The following is a 22325-nucleotide window of genomic DNA, read 5'->3' as shown; positions in this document are numbered from 1 at the left end:
ACATTTATTTTCAAACAGATATGGGTCTTATTCCCACAAACGGTTGACCAGTGTGCTCTGTCGTCTCCCGTCAAGGCGGACAGCAGAGCCCATTCCCTGAGCTTGGATTAGCGTTTCCTATTTGACTGTGGGAGGCTAAATACGGAGCCAGTATCATTCCTCCTCCCGACTCTGACAGAGTTTCATCACTATGACTGGCCTGCTCTGCATAACCAGTGATATATATGCTAATATCAAAACAGCGTCTGCAGCCCTCTCAAAGAAAATCGTTTCACAGGTTAGGTGAAATGGGGAGGTGTTGGCAGAGGTGTTGGTGGAGGGTGGGGGTACCTGGATATCATTTTCTGTGAATGAGGTGGCAGGGTGGCAGGGTGGATATGATGACGTGAGATTAGTTGTGACAGCCTGGGGGCCGGGAGCTGGACGGCCCACCTGGACTTTAAAGGAGGTCTGTGCTTGTTCTCTGCTGTGTGCCAATCAGCTGTCACTTACTATATCATAACAAGAACAATGAGGGAGAGCCCTGCCGAGCACATCCTCCTGCAACAGGACGGCGCTGCACATGCTACAGCTCAGTGCTACACATACTACAGCAGAATGCTACACATGCTACAGCTCAGTGCTACACATACTACAGCAGAATGCTACACATACTACAGCACACCGCTACACATGCTACAGCACAATGCTACACATACTACAGCACACTGCTACACATGCTACAGCACAGTGCTACACATGCTACAGCACAGTGCTACACATACTACAGCACACCGCTACACATACTACAGCACAGTGCTACACATACTACAGCACACTGCTACAAATGCTACAGCACAGTGCTACACATGCTACAGCACAGTGCTACACATGCTACAGCACACCGCTACACATGCTACAGCACACCGCTACACATGCTACAGCACACCTCTACACATGCTACAGCACAGTGCTACACATACATACTACAGCACAATGCTATACATTCTACAGCACGGCGCTAAACATGCTACAGCACAGTGCTACACATACATACTACAGCACAATGCTAAACATGCTACAGCACACCGCTACACATGCTACATCACAGTGCTACACATGCTACAGCACACCGCTACACATGCTACAGCACAGTGCTACACATACATACCTCAGCACAATGCTAAACATGCTACAGCACGGCGCTAAACATGCTACAGCATGGCGCAGCGCATGCTACAGCGCAACGCATGCTACAGCAGGGCGCTACGCATGCTACAGCATGGTGCTACGCATGCTACAGCACAGTGCTACACATACTACAGCACAATGCTACACATGCTACAGCACAGTGCTATACATACTACAGCACAGTGCTACACATGCTACAGCACAGTGCTACACATACTACAGCACACCGCTACACATGCTACAGCACAGTGCTACACATACATACTACAGCACAATGCTAAACATGCTACAGCACGGCGCTACACATGCTACAGCATAGTGCTACACATACTACAGCACAATTCTAAACATGCTACAGCACGGCGCAACACATGCTACAGCACGTCACAACGCATGCTACAGCAGGGCAATACGCATGCTACAGCATGGTGCCACGCATGCTACAGCTACATGCTACTACACATACTACAGCACAATGCTAAACATGCTACAGCACGGCGCTACACATGACATGCTACAGCACACCGCAATGCATGCTACAGCAGGGCGCTATACCCGTGCTACAGCATGGAACATTGTTCATGTTGAGGAAAGCATTTTTTTAAGCATGCATGTTTCTTCATGTGTACTAAGGAATATGTAAATCTACAAATATTTTAGATTTACATATTCCTAGCCGGACATAATGAATTTTAAATAGATAATATATATTGGTCTCTGATAATTTGATATTGATCTTAGTGACACAATTTATAAAAAGAATTAAATAAAATAACATATATATATATATATTTATACATACATATTCACACACACAACGTACTAAACTCAAGGAAAAGTAAGAGACAATGAGGCAAAGATCTTTTATTTATTTATATTATTTCAATTTTATACAGGACACAAAGTAAGGTGCCGTGCTTCATCTGAAAGTATAATCCTGTATGAATTATTAATGTTAATATTTCTGAATTCCCAACTCTGCCTAATTACCTCCCTCTGTTCCCACCAGGACGGCCCTGAAGCCGGCCAAACTGTGAAGGTGAGCGCTTAATAATTCACTGCCTTTAAATCCGCCATGAAGCCTCCGTCACTGTTACACACCATTAAATAATCATTGTCCGTCATTTGTGGCTTCTAAACTCTTGGCATTGCTGAATTATTGAGAGGTGCATTCTGGAGGCTTTGTTCAGAGCGCCGAGGCTCGCGGCTCTAGGATGAACCGTGGCGGAGCGCGGAGGACCCGCTGGGGTCAGAGGTCAGCCGTCACTTATGCAGAGAACCTAACTCTGAGATGGAGTCCACCTCCTGTGATGCCCTTCCCAGTCCAAGTGTGTTCAAACTCCATCCAAACAGTCAAAGATTTGCTTTCATTTAAAGTGATGGACGACAGAAAGCCGTAATTGACTTCTAATTCTGTTATTTAAGGGTTTCACAGTAGCATGAAGCACCAGAAAGGGATGCTCCGTCAAATCATCTTATCAATTCCCTTCTTATTCTTGGAGTGGATTTAATTTGTGGAGTCCGTTCTCCCTCCTGGCTGCTTAGCCAAGCGGGGGACCAATTACTGAAGACCCACGTGACCGCGGAATTGACCATTTAGAGAGAGCCGCGCCACGCCAAGGTGCACCTGGAGGGGGCTGTGGTGGGGGGGGACTCAGATCCTGTTCAGTTAAGTTCTTTATTGTGTTTAGACACTGGTAGAGCCCGGTGCCAGGCCTAGAGCAGGGGATATGAAACAGGTCATGGAGCCAAGTGAGGAGGTGCACCACAGACCTTAAAGGTTCCCCTAGCCTGCCTATGGTCCCCCAGTGGCTAAAACTTGCGTTCGGTTTAAAACGAGCGGGGTTTTGCTCGCCTTTGAAAAAACGGAGGCTCAAGCGCGCTGATTTGGAATGTGGTCCCATATACGGAAGAGGATTAGGGCCACACATGTAAAAAAAAATTAAGTTCTGACTTTATTCTCAGAATTCTGAGAAAAAAGTCAGAATTCTGACTTTAATCTCAGAATTCTGAGAATAAAGTCAGAATTCTGACATTAATCTCAGAATTCTGAGATAAAAAGTCAGAATTCTGACATTAATCTCAGAATTCAGAGAAAAAAAGTCAGAATTTTTACTTTAATCTCAGAATTCTGACTTTATTCTCAGAATTCTGAGATTAAAGTCAGAATTCTGATTTTTTTTCTCAGAATTCTGAGAATAAAGAATTCTCAGAATTCTGACAGATTGTTCTCGATATGCAGTAGCCAGCTAGGCAGGCCATAACATTACAATATTTCATGGATGCAAGCAAGCCAAGACAATCAATCTATATCTATAGCCTACATGACAACACACACACACACACACACACACACACACACACACACACACACACACACACAGACACACACACACACACACACACACACACACACACACACACACACACACACACACACACACACACACACACACACACACACGCACACACGTTAAACACACTGGTAAAGCAATAGGAGCCTGCATTGGCTAAAGTTGTTGGGATGCACGTTATTTTATAACAGGGAGGGGCAAAGTTGTGCATTACAATGCAAACACGACAATAGCACCGTTCTTGCGCACTCAGAAGAACATGAACTGAATAAATGCCAGGTATATAGCATATCGGAGACGGGCACACAATCAGTGCATTTGCAAATGAGAGCCTGCAGTATGACCGGTCTTGTGACATTATTTAACCATCCATCTACAGCTAATACGATCAGACAGATACCACATATAAGCCCACAATAAGCCCAACATCACCACGGCAGGTGCGCTCTCTCTCGCACATTCACACAATCACTCCAACTTCTCCAACTCCAAGGCAAAGCTGTTTCACTAAGACCACAAACAACCACAACTAACCAGCCTACATATCCACAACAATGCACAACAATCAGTTCTATACATTGCGTCTATCTTCTGTTTGGCACACATGGCTAATTTGCATACTTGCACAGGACTGTCGGCTCCGCTTGTCAAAAAAATTGATTTGTGAATAAATGCTTTGAATTCTGAATACTGGACTTGGTGAGCTTAAATAGGCTACATTTAAGTGACCTTTAGTGAGATGGCCTAAAACGGAATACAAATGAATTATTCTAGGACATAGGCTTTCAGGATCAATTCAGAGGTTCAACTGTTCGGGATTCATTTTGCTTAGCCAGTGAAAGTGATCAGCTGTATTCCACACACTGTTAAAAATACTTCACTACAAGTAGGCTATAAGGTCACTTAATAGCCTATTTAAGCTAACCAAGTCCAGTATTCAGAATTCAAAGCAGGCTTTCCATAGGTTTCCTCCTAAAGCAGTGTCTCTCCCACGGAGGTTGGTCCTTACAGATACCCGTAGTTCTGACTTTAAAGTCAGAATTCTGACTTTTTTCTCAGATTTCTGAGATTAAAATCAGAATTCTGAGAATAATGTCAGAATTCTGAGATTAATGTCAGAATTCTGACTTTATTCTCAGAATTCTGAGATTAAAGTCAGAATTCTGACTTTTTTCTCAGAATTCTGAGAATAAAGTCAGAACTAAATTTTTTTTTACATGTGTGGCCCTAATCCTCTTCCGTACCCATATGTCGTCAGAAATGATCTAACCTACTCCCCTTTCTTTGCCTTGCCCGCCCAGAGAATTTGGCCTGCCAATGAGACGACCGTGCAAGCGCTTCATGGTTGTGTGTGTGTGTGATTACACACACTGTGACGCAAGTGTTTGCTGTTGGTGTTATGGCGCATAACACGTCGGTTCTATGACATCTCTTGTGTTTCCACAACGAGACTGGAGTTGGGGTTATCTCAGCCATGGTTGAGAAGGAATTGGGGGAAAGGAACTTTGGCTTTGTCTCCCTGAAGTACATGAACTGCGACATGCTGCCTGCCGCCGGTTGCCGCGAAGCACCACCGCCCGGCAGAGGGCAGCCGGCAGCAGGCAGCGATGCGGTTCAGTCTACTTCAGATTGATGTGGAAGAACCAGAGACGTCGGAGAACCCGACGAAGTCGTTATCGTCTGGAGGCGCACACAGCTTTTGGCCGTGATAATATGTATTATATGATATAGATATCTATGTATTATATGATATTATTTAGATATAGAGCTCCAGGACGGTAACGCAAGTGTTGTACACTTCCTTGTTTTTTGGATAACTGCTGTTGGTGTTATGGCGCATAACACGTCGGACTCTCGTCTCTGGTATTTCCACAACGAGACTCGTAGTGGGGGTTATCTAAGCCATGGTTGAGAATGAATTGGGGGAAAGGAACTTTGGCTTTGACTCCCTGGAGTACATGAACCATGACATGGAGGAGAAAGGGATTGTTGGCCGCGAATGTCTCCCGCTTGAGCCCTACTTCCCGCTGCCGAGGGACCACCGCCTCGGCGCTGCAGGAGGCGGTGGTGCCTAAGTGCTGACCTCTGCCGGGGCGGTGGTCCCTCGGCAGCGAGGCTCCTGCGAGAGACAACCGCGGTCAACAATCGTTGGCAACAATCCCTTTCTCCTCAATGTCGTGGTTCAGTCTACTTCAGATTGATGTGGACGTTGAAGAACCAGAGACGTCGGAGAACACAACGCGGTTGTTTGAGATTCATAATATCGTCTGGAGACTCACACAGCTTTTGGCCGTGTTAATATATATTATATGATATAGATATCTATGTACAATATGATATTATTTAGATATAGAGCTCTAGGACTCCCGTGTGTTGTAGAATATTTGCAGAACACGGCTAAAGGCTGTGTGCGCCTCGCCATTGCGATACATCCACTGTAAACAGAGCGCATGGTACCGTGGCTGCAAGCTGCTCAGGGCCACACCCACACCCTCCTCCTTGACCCACCTTTTTTCCTAAACGGCGCATTTGGGGAAAGCTCAATGTGCGACTGGCTCGTAGTGGCTGTAATTCTGCACCACGGCTGAATTTCGGGAGCGTCTTCAAATGCTGTGTTTGGGGCCTACTAATATCGATATTAAAGCATCCATAAAGTAGCATGCCATTGGACCTTTAACCATCCTACATTGACTGAATTAATAGCATTTGAAAATTTGTTTGATTCTAAACATGGCTTTATCTGGATGTCTTAAAGAGGAAGAGATATATGAGGGGCCCAGTGAAGGAATGGTAAAATAAAGGATTACTTTAACATCCTCCCCTTAACTGCACATCCTCCCACAAACCCTCCCTCTTTAAAAGCGGTCCTTTATCTAAATATTGGCTTGAACGTAATTACATCTGAAAGGGTTAAATGTCAGTCAGGTTGAGGGTCCAGGACAAAATGGCCATTCCCTTAAAATGTATTTACTGTGGTCTTAAAGACAAAAAGGTTAACTGTCAAAAGCAGAGCCATTTCTTTGATACCATGGTACATCTTTCTTTCTTTAGTTTGACTATGAATCTAGATTCCCTTGTAACACCACTTCTGCATGCTGTTGTAGCATATATGTGTACTTGTATGTGTGGGTATTCTTGCTTTTGATAGAGGGAGAGTAAAAGGCAATGCTACACGTTGGGCATCACCGACACACGTTATATAATTCATATGTGGAGCAAAATAACCCATTCTGACTCATCAGCTTAACTCACAGACATAAATAATGTGGACAGGCATGTTCATGTTTTGTATCCCCAGGGTCTTGTTCTCATAATAATAATTCACACATTTATATTTCAATCAATCAACTCATGAATTTTTTGACCGTTTTAATTTTAGTGTGCATAATAATAGTAGTAAAACGATGATAATGATGATCCAGATAATAATCATATCAATAATCACAGTTACATAGCTGGACATATTATTCATTACTAGCTTAATTATTCATCTTACTTCCAGCAGTGCTCCGTAACATTTTAGCATTTTTTTAATGTATCAAATTAATGAATGCAGAATTTATTGAATCGATCAGCCTGTGACATTAAATAATCTCATCAGTAGAGGCTGCGTCGAAGCTTCCAGCCGCTGCTTGTCCCTGCAGAGTTGTGTTGGAGAGTTAAGTGAAACAATGGTACAGCCAGTCCTTAGATACAATTGGGCCTCCAAGAGGTGATGTTGGCCTTCACCGTTCACTGTTGTAGGAGCAGTCCCTCCCCTCGTCCCTTCACTTCCTTAATCAGGATTACTCCTTGGTGTTCGGCTGGACTCGCGGCCCCTTCCCTTTTAATGAAGTCCCCAGCTTATTGAGGAGCCTGTCTGACTCACCTGTCTCACCATCAACACATGTACATTTCCTTGGCAGGCATTTTGCCCGATTGTGTCTAGTCGCATCTGTTTTGATTTGTGCGAATAACGGAATCTAAGAGGCCGACTCAACTGTGTCTGTGCGTCAGTCAATCAGGCAGCAATGGTTGACAGACTAAAGCCGCCATGCAGAGATAAGCCCATGCATCAGCGAGGTGATTGGAGGGCCCAGCCTGCATGCAGGGCCTGCATGCAGGGCCTGCTCCCATGCTGATATCTCCCTCAGTGTGACCCATGTAGCGTCAGGAGGACTCCAAAGGCCAGCTGAAGGACGCTGTGGGGAGTGACCGCAATTTAACCATCTGCCCCGACCCGCCGGTGCCAGACTTCTTCTGGCAATCAATCACGCCGCCGTGATTGAAAATGACAACTTCAACCCCCATCAACTTCTCCATTTCCCATTTCTTCTCTTTTCCTCGTCTCAGAAAAGACGTCCCTAATGAAACAATGAAAGGTGACAAGCAACACTAGCGCTTGGCTCCGGTGCCTCCCACCTCTTCAGTTAATACCAGGAAATAGTTTCATGGACAGGAAATATAGTGGTTGCCAATAGGTACATTTTTTTCTTCAGAGGTGTTAAAATATGTCACCTCTTTGCACATATGGTACACTTACTGAAATACCCGCACGTGGAGGTCTGTTCTCCAGTGTGATATCTCTGTGCCCGGGGTAATCAGTTATGCTAGTGGCTCTTGCCACCCACAGACCCCCTGTGAATGCGTTATCTCAGGCCTCCATCTCCTACATTCAGCCCGTTTAGAAAGGCCTTTTGATGAATAGCTCTGCCGCCTTGTTTTTCTCAGCTTCAAAGTTTTCCTCAAGGTAGGCAAATTTAATAATGCATCCATTATGCAAATGACTTAATTAAACAGAAAATACAAGGCAACAAAGCAGATGCCTCCAAACATGTTATCTTGTTTTATAAACGCTTATTCACCCTCTCTTCGCTGTTCCTCACTGTAGCAATTAAGGAATCAACAAAATGCTCCACAATTAGTTTATTATAACATTTATGGTTTACACAAACACTATCGTAAAACGAGGTGAAGCGAGGAGACGGCCAGTTCTGTGTAGGGCCCGACCGATTCATCGGCCTGCCGATTTATTCAGCCGATTATAGCCTTTTTGAAAATAATCGACATCTGCCAAAAAGACGCCGATTACAACCGTTTTTTTTTTTTTATTATTTTTTTTTTTAGAAATGTTATTGCGCTTAGTATCCTGCAGATTGCGCCCCTACTCGCCTAGCTAACTAACAACTTTAGCCGGAGTAAAAAAGAGGAGATTGAATTTTACCGTACAACATGAAAGCACGCACGCTCAGGCAGCTGCGTGCTCACCTCACCAATGTACACAAGACGCGTTGTATGAGCATGTTGTGCCTGTTTTTCTTTAGGTCCCAGGCCATGTTAATTTGTTATACTGTAGACTCTAACGGTGAGACCATACTGCTCAGCACTCAAGTGTTAGTCACTGCTCACGAGCGCAGCACATTGGGAGTTAGTTATTTATTTTACATTTTAAATTACACTAATTTTTTACTGTAAATGTACTCAAAGGTTCTGCATTCAATTCACATATTCGTCAAAAGTGTTTAAAGTATATTTAAGGTATCAAAAACTACATTTTATATGCTTTTTTTTTTTTTTTTTTTTATCGGCCGATTAAATCGTAATCGTAATTTTTCTCTGAAAATAATCGGCATCGGCACTCAAAAATCAATATCGGTCGGGCCCTAGTTCTTAGCTACGGAAACGTTGTTCAACATGTAGAATACAAGGGAGATTCAAACCACATATTCAGTGTGTGGATCGAATACCAAATCAAATTCTTATTTTCTTTTTTTAATGATGGTGGATTGCATCTGAAACTCAAAAACGATTTACGTCATGTTGTTTTTGAAACATTTCCATATGGTTATTTAGCCTGCGCATACCAATGTCTTCTTCTTTGCACAACTTTTTATTCATGTACACTATACTTTTCATATTAGCCATGCAAAGCATTTCATTGTTCATCAGCAATCAGAGAAAAAAGTCCCAACCCTTTTGCATCTTTCCACTAATACCACATCCATCATGTTATGCATGTGCAACTCTTTAAAGAAACACAGCCAATTAAACTTGTTAAGGCATAAAAATAAAGAGTCTCAGCGGTATGCCATGTAACATGCTTGGTGGGTTGTGTTCTTCTGCGACCCAGCCTCCAGTGACTTGTGGCATGACAGTGAATGCTGCTCTGCATCCTAATGAACAGCTTCTCTGGAAAGCGCCTCTTGTCACATGCTTCTGTCGTCCCTTCCCAGGTGTAAAGCGCTCTTTGGAGATAGTCCTAAAAATACTGTGTTTCCCGAATGTAAACCTTGGTTGTGTGTTCCAGCACGTGCACGTCCATATCCTCCCGCGGAAGGTTGGCGACTTTGAGCGGAACGACAGCGTCTACGATGAGGTAACGAGATTACTTTAAAATAATTAAAATTCAGACTCATTTTATTTCAATTTGATTTTATTTAAATTGTATGAAACGTTCCGATGATGTTTAATATAATAATAATGTACCCTTTATAATTATCAGTTTCACAACAGTGTTTAAACTTATGATCCCCAATCATCTATTGTACTGAACATTGATTTTCATTGCTTGGTTTCAATGCCTGAGCAGCTGTGTTAGAATATCAATTTTATGAACACAAATAACGGCCCTTGAGCAACCTTTTCAGTGTGAGGAATCAAGCGCTCACCTTCACCCTGTGAAGGGTAAACACTTTCTTCCCTTCAAAAGGTTGAACACTGGCATTCCATTAAAGCATATAATGGGCTCCAACTGTTGCACATGTACCATGACAGCAATGCACTGTTTGTTTAATGAAGTGACACACCTGTGGCTCTTAATAAGTTTAATTAAACACAGGAGGGATAAGGTTGAACAAATATCAGTGTGCTGCAGCCCCAGGGAGCCAGCGGCACGTTCAATGAGCCACAACACTTGAATGAGAGAATAACAGGCCTTTTAGGTGCTTCCCATTTCTCCGTGACATTTTGAATTTGTAACAACAGAGTTTGCAGGAAATGAATATCAATGAATGGCTGTGTTTGATATGAATATTCTAATAACCGCCTCTAATAACAACAAACTTCCCCGTACTTACCCCAGCCGCGCCCGAGGCACCAGAAACACGAGCAGTGTTCCCCAGAAGTTCTCTGCCAGGGAAATATAAATAAGTGTGTTTTAATTAGCATTTGATCACCAGGGTTATTGTGAGAGTCGCTATGCTCTTCATGTTGTTCTCTGTCTCTGCCAGCAAACTGGCTTTGGTTCTTTGTTGTAAAAGCTCTTCAGTGTAATGAACACTTCAGTGTTCCCATTATACCTTGGGACTTTTATGCAGAAGTATGTTATTAACAAAACATATCTTTATGGCAAACACTATTCATAAGCAATCAGTTCAATGGTTTATTTTTTTTGCTGCAGAAAAACAAACTCGGAACCTCTGTCTTCCACATGCTGGACTTTGGGCTCCTGAGTCTGCAGACAATTTTGTGCTCCTTCACAATACTCTGATAGTGTGCTGCGTCTGCAATGTATTATGTATTGTCTATGTGACGTTCTAGGAAAGCAGTGCAGGACGCAGCATTAGGGCAGGCCAGTAGTGCACAGTGTTTCGTCTCATGGTCCTCCCAAGAACCCCCCTCCCCCCCAACTCAGTTGTGATGACCCCATCACATGCCAAACTCTACTGATAACAACAGCTTGGTCCTTAATGAACGTCATAGACTTCAGTTACGACGGTTTCCCATTTTCTGTCAATTTGTCCTCAAGAAAAAATTGTTTTTTCTTCATGTTCTTGAATAGCACTGTTGCTTCTGCACTATTTCATTGAAACTTTGCACAATGCATCCTACAAAGCCTCCTTTCTAGTGTCCTGATCATTTTCTAACTAAGGTCTTCCATGAAGTTCTGACCCTACCGAGTCTTTTACTGAGGCATCAGAGAGCAGCTGTATGAGCTGTATGTTAAAATGACTTAAGAAGCACTAATAAAATATAACATTTGTTTTAACCATTTACAGATACATTTAACTTCATTAAATTATCTTGTTTGTTTCATTAAACCATTTTGGAAATAAAATGTGGATTGATAATATTGTAATGTTCTCAGGGGAAATCCTGCAAAGACAGCGAAACCGTTGTCCAAATACCTCTTCAGAGTGGTCCACATTTATTGCACTACATCTCATGCAGATGTAGTGCGTTAAATGTTAAAGATACACGGGCGGTTTACCAACACCAGCTCCAGTCGTCTGATTGTGGAATAGTTCCTGCTCCGTGTCTATGTTGTCTGTGGCTTCAGATTGTCTCTGGTTGTGTTGAGGTGGATATAGTCCTTTGATGTACCAGATGGCCCATTACCTCAGCCGGCTCACTTTGTCCAGCTGCTGGTTCTTCTGCACCCTCCGTTCTGGTTTACTCTCCTTTGGGACTTTGAAGTGCGAGCTGGTCAGTCCCTTCGGAGATAATAGTCACCTTTATGTCAACATTTCAGTCCCGATTCTTTCTGAAGCCAATACACTTTAACTAAATTCTGATAGTTAAAGTGAAGGATAAGAAAGATCCGTTTTTACTTATTATGAGGTTACTAAGGGCTATCAAGATGCGTTCAGGGTTCACAGCATTCTGCGTTTCTGAGGCTTTCCAAAATCAAATTCATCAGCTGAGATGCATATTAAAGGGGTCATTTTACGAATTCAGAAATACCCTTTAGTATTCTCAAACGGTCTACTAAGGTTCCCCTACTGGAGTAGTAAACTACAGTTGTAATTTGGAGTTTACTGACACTGACTGATAGTTTTCCCTGGGAAACAATAACCCCACAATATGACGTTTTTGTTTATTTGTAAATGGTGGTATGATCACAGTATTACCCTCCAAGGTTTGCTTTAAACTCATTATTATCCCTTAGAGACGCCGGCCCGGGGATCGAGCGCTTACCCTCTCCTGTATCTAAGTGAAGCCTGGCATCATACATCTTATCTTTGAATAGCACAACTCTTAACATTCTTAAATCTTATTGTTTTTACTACGATTAAGCTTTTATGTTATGAAAACAATTAGTTAGTTAGTGCCCTGTAGCACCCCTGCTGGGGTATAGGCCGTCGACAAGGGACCTCCAGAGTTCACGGTCACTGGCGTTCTTTTCTATCTGCGACCAGGTGCCTCCCAGTCTCTTGGTGTCTGCCTGGAGGTCCCGGCGGCAGGTGTTTTTAGGACGTCCTCTGCTTCTCTTCCCTTGAGGGTTCCAGGTCAGAGCCTGTCTGGTGGTGTTTGACACTGGTTTGCGTAATGTGTGCCCGATCCATCTCCATCTTCTTCGTCCAATTTCGTCTGCTGATGTTGATGTTTCATTTTACGTTGGAGTTAAAGATTCTGATTTTAGTCGTTTCCCGTATCTCTCTAGAGTTCCAGATGTTCTTGAGAAGTAGAAATGATGTCCTTGCCTTACCTATCCTAGCCTTTACACCTGCATCTGTACCACCCTGACTGCTGATGATACTCCCCAAGTAGGTGAAGGACTCTACCTCTTCTAACATGGTGTCACCAAGGGTGATCGGTTCCGTAGTAGTTGTATTTATCCTTATGTTTTTTGTTTTTCCCTCATGGATGTTAAGTCCTACTTGTGAGGAAGTCTCTATGAGTGTATTGATCTTGTCTTGCATCTGGTGGTAGCTCTGTGACAGTAGTGCCAGGTCATCTGCGAAATCTAAGTCATCCAGTTGTGTCCATAATGTCCATCGGATTCCGTTCTTCCTTTGTTGTTGTTGTTCTCATGATCCAGTCAATGGCTAGTAAAAACAGGAATGGGGATAGAAGACAACCCTGTCTGACCCCAATGCCTATGAAAACAATGCCTCTAGCATAATGTCTCGGCATCACAATGTTCTCCTGTGGACTGTGTGCTTACACTTAAATTTGGTCATTGTAACTTCTAGTCAACACAAAGAAAACGATGAAGGCTAAATATCCCCCAACACACTGTGGGAGTATCTATGCCATTGAGTCAGGTTAACATTTCATTTTTCTAATCAAAGTCCCAGCCTTATGATCAAACCCACACAGAGAATCCCCACAGTCAAGGGTCTTCGCTGGTCAACTACTTTTTTGGTAGTGGTCCTAGTCGTCATGGAAGAGGTCATTTAAGTTGAAGTCAATACTTTGTTACAAGCCTTAACATGGGAAAAGAAAGAAGCATCCATTGTCCTCTGGAGCTCCAGCGTTGTCATGGCAACATGAGCTCTTGCCGCATCTGAGGGAGAGAACTCTGCGTTGATCATGGCGTGTTATCATCGAGAATTATCCTAAACAATGAAAAGTTATGCATTAGATATATTAACCCTGCTTTAGGAACATACCTCTTGCAGCATTTAGTAATGATTACCTCGTCATCGTGGCTGAATCCTAATGACAACAAAGATCAGGCTTATTTCATGAATATGTAAATTCACCTTTAATGAAAGCGTGTTACTTTATTTCAAAACGACGGTGCTACTTAGGCTCATTGGCTCCTTCTAATCCACACCTTTATCAGTATGGCAGTATCTGATCTCCTCCCATCTCCCAGAACTGAGTACCGCTGATAGGCCAGCCGCGACACAGCCCAGAGGGTTCTTCTGCTGAGAACCATCTCCCCGTATTACACACACACACACACACACACACACACACACACACATACACACACACACACACACACACACACACACACACACACACACACACACACACACACACACACACACACACACACACACACACACACACACAAACGCGCAGCCTATGAAAGCAGTCCTCGTGCATAATGAGAGATTATTTGGAATAGGGTATTTAATCAGGACAAAACAGCCTGGAGAAACAAAGTCAATGGCACTCTGCCCCTCCTCTCGCCGCTCCTCCTTTCCGCTCACAAGCTCCTCCGGGAACACCAGTAAACTCAATTACTGCTGCTGCCATGCTCGCTGCAAACAATGTCAGCTCATGATTATATGTTGTAATGATGTTATTTTCATCAATTAGGCCTTATAGCCGTGGCATTAACTCTTCCCCTTTTACATAACCCCCCTCCCCCCCGCAACAGACAAACATAGAAGGTACAACTATGGTTTTCTTTGAAAAACCGTTTGCAGTCATAGCTGTCCTTATGTGTGTTATTGATTTTTTCTGTGTGGTGGTTCTCCTTCATGTTTAATAGATTTCATCCGACCCACAACTGGGTCAAGTCGTAACTACTGAGTCTGGTAAAGCGTGGACCTGCAGCTCTGAACCATCAGGAGAGTGCTCTCTCTTGAGAGGTACTACATTCAGGGACAGGAACGCAATTATAGCTTTGGTTTCTTACGTAGTTGTTATGTTCCTCAGGTATTAGTGTCTTTTTACAACTAATGGTGCATCAAACAATTCGGTTAGTCCCATTTTCATATTCAATGTTCCTGTATTATTTTATTCAGCAATTTTGAACCTCTTTTCTGCATAGCTTCCCAATTTTCTCTTTTGTTGTTTGTCTCTATAACCAGGCTATTAGGATAATGCCCACATACTGCCATGTTCCTGCTTGTTTACCTTCTTGACATCTGTAGTCTGAGATGTGTTGTCCTCTTTGACCTATCTGCTCGGTCCTCTTCTGGGAACACTCTCTGCAAGCATGTCTGGACGTAGTGGTTATGTTGAAGTGAGGCACACTTTGTGGTTCCTGTATTTGATGGATCATCCATCGAGACAGGCTTATGAGGTAGTGCAGAGCGGGTGGTGGGTTGGGGCATCGTGGGAGGGGGCCAGTTCTTGAAAACCTAGTGTCTGGATGGCAGGGCAACAAGGAGAAATATCAATGCATCCTCATGTTCTCTGGGTGCTGGTGACAGCCCGCTATTCATCACCCGGACACTCACCTAGTTAACATTTTTATCAAAGGTCCCTGATTTGTCTCTTTTTTCATCTCCATTCCCAGGATGGGGTGGGGTTTGGGGGTAGCTGATAGTTTAGATTAAGGAGGGGATTCATAACATGCCCCCGACCCTGGCCACTGTCGCACAAATGATGAGCAATCACCGCTGACTAACCGCTTCATTCATCTGGTAGCACTGGCGGAGCAGTAAGGAACGAGGGGGGCAGCGGGAGGGTAATAGAGGGTGGCACTGGGAGGTGTGGTCAGAGGGCACTCCTGGAGTGGTCTCCCTGTTCTGATTAAGTCATTTGTGCGAGTGCAGGTCGTCCTGTGTGTGCAGCTCATTAGGTTATTTAGACACTAAACGACTCCGGGGATGGGCTTGCTTCTACCCCATTTAACTGTCTCCTTTAACCACAGAATCCTGGGCCAGGCCTCACAGTAGACTATTGGTGGACTGCTGGATGAGGGCTCACTTTGGAGGCCGATGACCAAAGCAAGATGGGGGGATCCACGATACAGTCCTATCCTCGGGCTGTTTTAGTCTAGTATACAGTAGTGAATAGGGTGGATAGCTATGCCAATATGTTTCAAAACATGGCTTGCATTCTATAACCGGTATTGTGTTATTTGGCTCGATAGCTAGGTGGATAGCACTGTGTTCCCCCCGCTAATTTAGCATGTATCGTTTCAACCTTGGTTTCCTAAGGGTGCTTCCCCCCCCTCCCCCCACAAAAACCCTGCAGGATTTAACTCCTGCCCTGCTCTTAGGCAAAGCTCGGCCCCACAAACAAAGTGGAGTGGGTTCTGGTTAGCATGGGTCAGTCCAGAGAAAGAGTTTCCCAACAGAGAATCATCTTCTTCTTCTTCTTCTTCTAGTTAGTTGTCTTCACGATCATTGGGAGTTTTGCATAACTTTTATAACTTATGCATATATTTTTTTTCATTCACTTGGGAGACAGCACAACCTCCCTGGTCTGTGTTGAGCATGTGTTTCCACTTTTGTATAATCTCCAACATCGTATACAGAAGTGGTTTCTGCCCGTCTCCTAGTTTCTGCAGTGAGCCAGATTGAAATGGCAAATGGTTTATTTTAAAGAGCTCTTTATATACTTAATTCAGATATATTTCATTGATTGACATCAAGTTAATTGTAGGGCTACATGAGTTTGTATTCAATCAAAAACTCCCATGAGTGACATCGCAAGTTGCTCAAATGTTTTCTTTGACTGACATGGGATAATTATTGTTCGCCAATATATTATTTATTTTATAAAAAAGGTGTGTTGCTCAAAATTATTATATATATATCTTTGTGTGGAATGAACCTTGTTTATTCATATTCTTATTTAATATGTATATTTAATATTTAATATTTATGAGTGCTGTCAGTTCAACGGGTTACTAACGGCGTCGACGCAAACCAATTTTAACGGCGTTAATTTTTTTAGCCCGCGATTAACGTTCTTTTGGCTTGTCAAACGTTGTCGTTTTTTCACCTGCTGTCTAGCAACAAGTCACGTTAAAAAAAGTACATAACCATACCGGATCTAGCTACACCGGAAACAAAACAACAAGCACGCCGCACAAACTTGTTGGGGCAAGCAAGCAACCTGGGGCCTGTACCACGAAGCTCGCTTAGAAGGTTCGCGAGGTATGTTGAGGTCAATGCCTGTGTTAGTTGTACCACGAAAGTCGATCTCTTTTAGCGTTGCTGTATCACCATGGTGACTTATGCTCGCAACCAAACCTGGTCGGGAGCAGTTTTTCGGCTTAGTGTAGCCGGAGATCGGCTACTTAAATCGGCGTGCGCAGCTACCTAGCCCCTCCTCTGACAGTGGCGTCACCATTTGTGGGTGTTCCCGTGGACCTCGGTGCACTTATCGTACAGGCGTCTCTCCGGAGACAGAGGGTTTTACGGGACACAACCGATCCCTTGGCATTGTCTGACGATATTCAGATTTCAGACTTTATTGTCATTGTGCAAACAACGAAATTGGGGTTCTTCATGAGGGATACAGATTCTCATCAGAGGGTGTTCGTTATTTGATCGTCCTTGTTGGACCTTATGTAGACAATGCTAACTGTTGCGCATTGTGTCTCTGTGACAGAGTGCTAGAGTGGAGGTAGCGCGTCAGTCTTGAATTTCTGCGCGGGGGGTTCGACTCTCAAGTGACGCGAATTTATGTGAAGCTTAAAAAGTCCCAATTTTCATGCATATGGAATACTTATTCACTAAAGCTTATGGAATTATATTTTTGTGCTTATTTCGAACTTGAACCCATATTTTCAAGGCCGTGCTGGTACCACATCTATGGGGGTAAAATGCATGATAGACCGGCGAATTTGATCCCCGGTCGCTGGCGTTCGGGTCTTATACTAATCCACTACGCTACAGCCACTACCTCTCAGCGCGGTTGAAAACATGCGATGCATTTCTTACATAGGGTGTATTTAAAGGGAATTCCCTAAATCATAGAATAAGGCAGGATGGACGTTGCTTATGCATTTTTAAATCATCATCATTCTATTTGGATTAATGTCGAACAATTCTGCAATTGGCAGTTATTTTATAGACAATATGCAGAATCAGAATCATACGCATATAGACTGCTTGATCTATCGTAAAGGTGATAAAAATGACGCAAAAAACGTCCCTTTCAAGTGAACGCGCACTGAACCTAAAGCGGAAAACCTGGTTTGACTAATTTAATCTAAAGTGAGCGTCGTGGTACCGTTTAACTCTAATTGCGAGTTGCGGCTCTGTCGAGCCAGGTTTTCCGCTAGGATTTCCGCTATGTTCAGCGAGCTACGTGGTACAGGCCCCTGGTCTTACAGGAATCCGTGAAATGACCACGGACGCTTAACTCAAAATCCGTTGAATCTTCACGGAAACACGCCAATATCCGTGATACGGCCACGGATTTTGCTCCAATGCAAGTTGATGACAATCATATTCCGTGGCGGTGGCACACACACAGATCCCCGTTTCAATGAACGAGTGGACCACGGGCGCTCAATTCAAGATCCCCGTCTAAACGACAGAGTCAACCTGGTCGCACCGGGATCCGTGAAATGACCATAGCCTATATATACAGTATATATGAATGAAATTCATATTGACGGTATGGCACTATACCCCTGTTCTCGCCCATGCACCCATCTTGAATTTAATAGACCATTTTCGTTGCTTCGAGGAGGTCTGGTGGTCTCCGTATATAATAAATAAACATCTTTATATAACAAAATAAATAAATATGTATGTGTATTTATATACACAGTAGATATAAATATATATATATATACAAATATATATTTATACATAGGCCTATATAGGCTATTTATTTATTGTGTTGATTCGAGGAGGTCTGGGGCCTGTACTACGAAGCTCGATCAGAGGGTTAGCGAGGTATGTTGAGCTGAAAGCTTGGATTAGCTGTACCACGAAAGTCAATCTCTTTAAGCGTCGCTGTATCACCATGGTGACTAATACCGCGTTTCCACTGCAGGGTGCGGATCGGATCGTAAGGTGCGGTAGGGAGGGGGCGGTATAGCCCAGCTCAGTTCCGAGGTCGCGTTTCCACTGCCGACAATACCCTTTGTGGTAGGCCGGATGTCGATCGCCGCGGCAGCTACGTAAACAACGTAAACAACGTCTTCCTCCCCAAGAATGCAGACGAACGTCTCCACCTCCTTGTTCGCCCAAGCAAGCGTTTTATGCGACATGTTAATTGTAAAGAATAATACCTCGAGGCTACTGTTTGTTTGTTTTTATCCCCGCGTCACCCGGAAGTGATGATTCTGTCGACCAATCAACGGAGGGGGTGTGTAGCTAGAATTTCCCGGGACCCTTTCAGGCGTCTCGTCTCGTTTTCAGTACCCCAACGGAGGAATCCTGAAAACTAGGCCAAAACGGGTACGGCTAAGTCCCGGTCACGCCCACTTTTGGCGGTGGAAACGCGACCCGATCCGCACCTTTGCGATCCGATCCGTTCCGCACCCTGCAGTGGAAACGCGCTATCATGCTCGCAACCAAACCTGGTCGGGAGCAGCTTTTCGGCTTAGTCTAGCCGGAGATCGGCTACTTAATTCGGCATGCGCAGCTGCCTAGCCCCTTCTCCGACAATGGCGTCACAATTTTTGGGTGTTACCGTGGACCTCGGCGCACTTATCGTACAGGCATCTCTCCGGAGACAGGGTTTTTCGGGACAGAACTGATCCCTTGGCATTTTCTGACCAAATTCTTTATGAGAGATACAGATTCTCATCAGAGGGTATTCCTTATCTGATCGACCTTGTTGGACCGTGTGTAGGCAATGCGACACAAAGAAGCCGCGCACTTACTGTTGCGCAGTGTGTCTGTGTTCCAAGTTCGAAGGTGGCCCCGCACGTTCAACCTACATTAACCTATAGTCAAGTGCCGTGTTGTCCATTATCCCTTATATAACCGCTATGTAGGCCTAGGCATTTTTTATTCTACAAATTCATATTATAGCTGTGAGAATTGTTAAAAAAAATCACCTCCATAGTCGCCCTGGAGTCACAGGGCGACAGAGTCTCCTGCAAGAATCAGGGAAACCTAGACATTCTTTCCAAAAATTAAACATTTAGAAGAATACGTGATACTTTGCTTTGATAGTTATATACCTCTGATTGGAGATTGATTGTCGGCGGCTCCCCCAAAATAATGTTACCTTCAACAAAAAATGACACAATTATTTTACCCTCAATCATTTCACATTTGATTAGCAAGACAATTATTTATGTCCATTGCAAATACATGAATACTCATTACAAACGCCTTGGATGGAGGTCAGAGGACATCCCCCTTCCACCATCATCGGCCATCGGCCGACCTTCGATATTGGCGAGAGCCAGCTCCTCCGAAGTGGTGAAGGGCGGTGGAGCGTATTAATTTGGGTTTTCTTTTTATTTTGCTACAGGTAATCAAGATATGATTAAAGGTTGGAGCCCAGGCCATTGCAAATCATAGGCTAGATTCACCTGAAATTATTCAAATGGATGCTTGGTGGGTAGAGTACTGAAAATCTATACTCAAGTAAAAGTAAAATTACTTCCTTCAAAATCGACTTTAGTAAAAGTAAAAAGTAAATTCCAATTGGAAAACCTACTTGAGTAAGAGTAAAAAAGTACTTCTTTTAAAGCTACTCAAATTACAAGTTACTTTACATTTTTGTATTGGAGTGCTTGGATCAATGAAAAAGACATAGGGCCCTATCTTGCATCCGCCGCAAGTGACTTAGTCACTGGCGCATGTGTCGTTGCTAGTTGCTGGTTCGGCGGAAGGAGGAGGCGTGTTCTGGCGCAAACTGTATTTTGCCGTTTCTGAATATATTGCGCTACTGACCAGGAAATACCTGGTTTAAAGTCAGTGGCGCGTTGTTCAGATGCTATTTTAAGGGCGCATGCATACATGCGCATGTGATGCATACGGATTGCTTGTGCACCTCGCGCCAGGCCCGGTTCTACGGGGGTGCATAAGCATGCATTGCACCCCCAAAAAAAATGTTTGCACCCTCAATTGAAAAAAAATAAAAAAGTTTTTTTTTTTTATAAATATGATAAAAAACTAATTAAATACTTGCTCACAAAACAAATTGTAATGAAACCTGTGACAATTTCCATTAAATACCGTTGAGATATCAGCATCCAACATCACTGACTGTTCACCAAACTGACAAAATCACTCCGCATTTATGTATGGTGTTTTGTTTATATGTTGCTTGGCAACAGTCCGCTCAGTGGGGATCTATTTTTGTTGCCGGAAGCAATTTCATTCGTTTATATGATTAAATAAACAAACAAAATCAAAATCTACAGTCAATTATTATTATTAACAGTACATTTTACTAGTATAACTGTTGTATAAAGCAATATCACACTCGAGGTCGCAATGTTGTCGCTCTATATCAGCGCTGCTGTGATTGACCGCCGGCTGGCATCGTGTGCAAAATGCACGCACCCATGATATAGTATATCTATGGTGCGCACGGTAGTGACGTTGAACTTCTTCGGCAGCAACAGTTGGATATCCGTTGGATATCCAATACATGTATTAAATGTATTATGTTCATAAGAACCCATAATTCTTTTCATTGCATTTATTTACAATCGTGTTAACTTTAAGAGTATTATAATGGTTACTTTTTGTTCAAAGTTCAAAGTCTGAAAGTGTTCTTTCCTTGTTCAGCTAAAATCTGTTTTATTTATACGTGGCAATGTACAATTATTTGTTATGTCAAATATCCTGCCACAATTTATAAAAAAATAATCGTTATTTTTCACATGTTTTTTTTTTTGTGTAGAATTCTGTTCTTTTTTACACCTCAAAAACCTATCTCATATTCAAAGCTATCTAAGATATCAATAAGCTAATGTTGCAGCTGAAATGTTCTCAAAAGACATGATATGATACCATCTTTTAAGCACAGTAATTGTTTGTTGTCCCAACATGTCAGTAGAACTACGCAGAAGTGCTTGTCTATGGTAGGAAAAGCCTGTGTGTAAAGAAGGGAAGTCTGAACTGAAGCTGGGTAGCTGGTTTTAGTATAGTACTGGTGCATCCCCTGTAATCTCAGATGCACCCCAAGGCATTCTGTTCTGGAACCGGGCCTGCCTCGCGCATACACTTTGCTTCTCCCATCTACCTAGCCGCACATTCTTGGGAAATTATTTGGGAAAGAACAGCTGATGCAGCGGTAATAAGTTGCACTTTTAAATCAATGCATCTGCAAACACCGTACAGCAAACACATATTTTCTTGACAGAGACATCGTGTAGGCCTACATGCCCATAACTTTTAGGATTGATGAGTATTTGATCGTGAAAAACATTGTTTTACCGCGAGTGAGTGTTAAAAAGAATGAATGAATGCGCGCGCGCGTGTGTGCTCTGTTTAAACACACGCAAACTAATCACGTAACGCATAATACAATCAATGG

General features: G+C 43.3%; 1 protein-coding gene across 1 annotated transcript in view; it reads left to right on the top strand.

Moving 5' to 3' along the window:
• The window catches only part of fhit (fragile histidine triad diadenosine triphosphatase), a 268764-nt gene that overhangs the window by 215899 nt on the left and 30540 nt on the right, over positions 1-22325 (top strand). The window contains exons 5-6 of the mRNA XM_056605340.1: positions 2180-2209; positions 9811-9879. Coding sequence (XP_056461315.1) covers positions 2180-2209; positions 9811-9879 — 99 coding nt within the window. The remainder of the gene's footprint in view (positions 1-2179; positions 2210-9810; positions 9880-22325) is intronic.

This window comes from Gadus chalcogrammus, chromosome 13, assembly GCF_026213295.1.
Source record: "Gadus chalcogrammus isolate NIFS_2021 chromosome 13, NIFS_Gcha_1.0, whole genome shotgun sequence".
NCBI classification, from domain to species: Eukaryota; Metazoa; Chordata; class Actinopteri; order Gadiformes; family Gadidae; genus Gadus; species Gadus chalcogrammus.
Note: the sequence above shows the minus strand (reverse complement) of the source record. Positions and strands in the feature narration are given on the sequence as shown.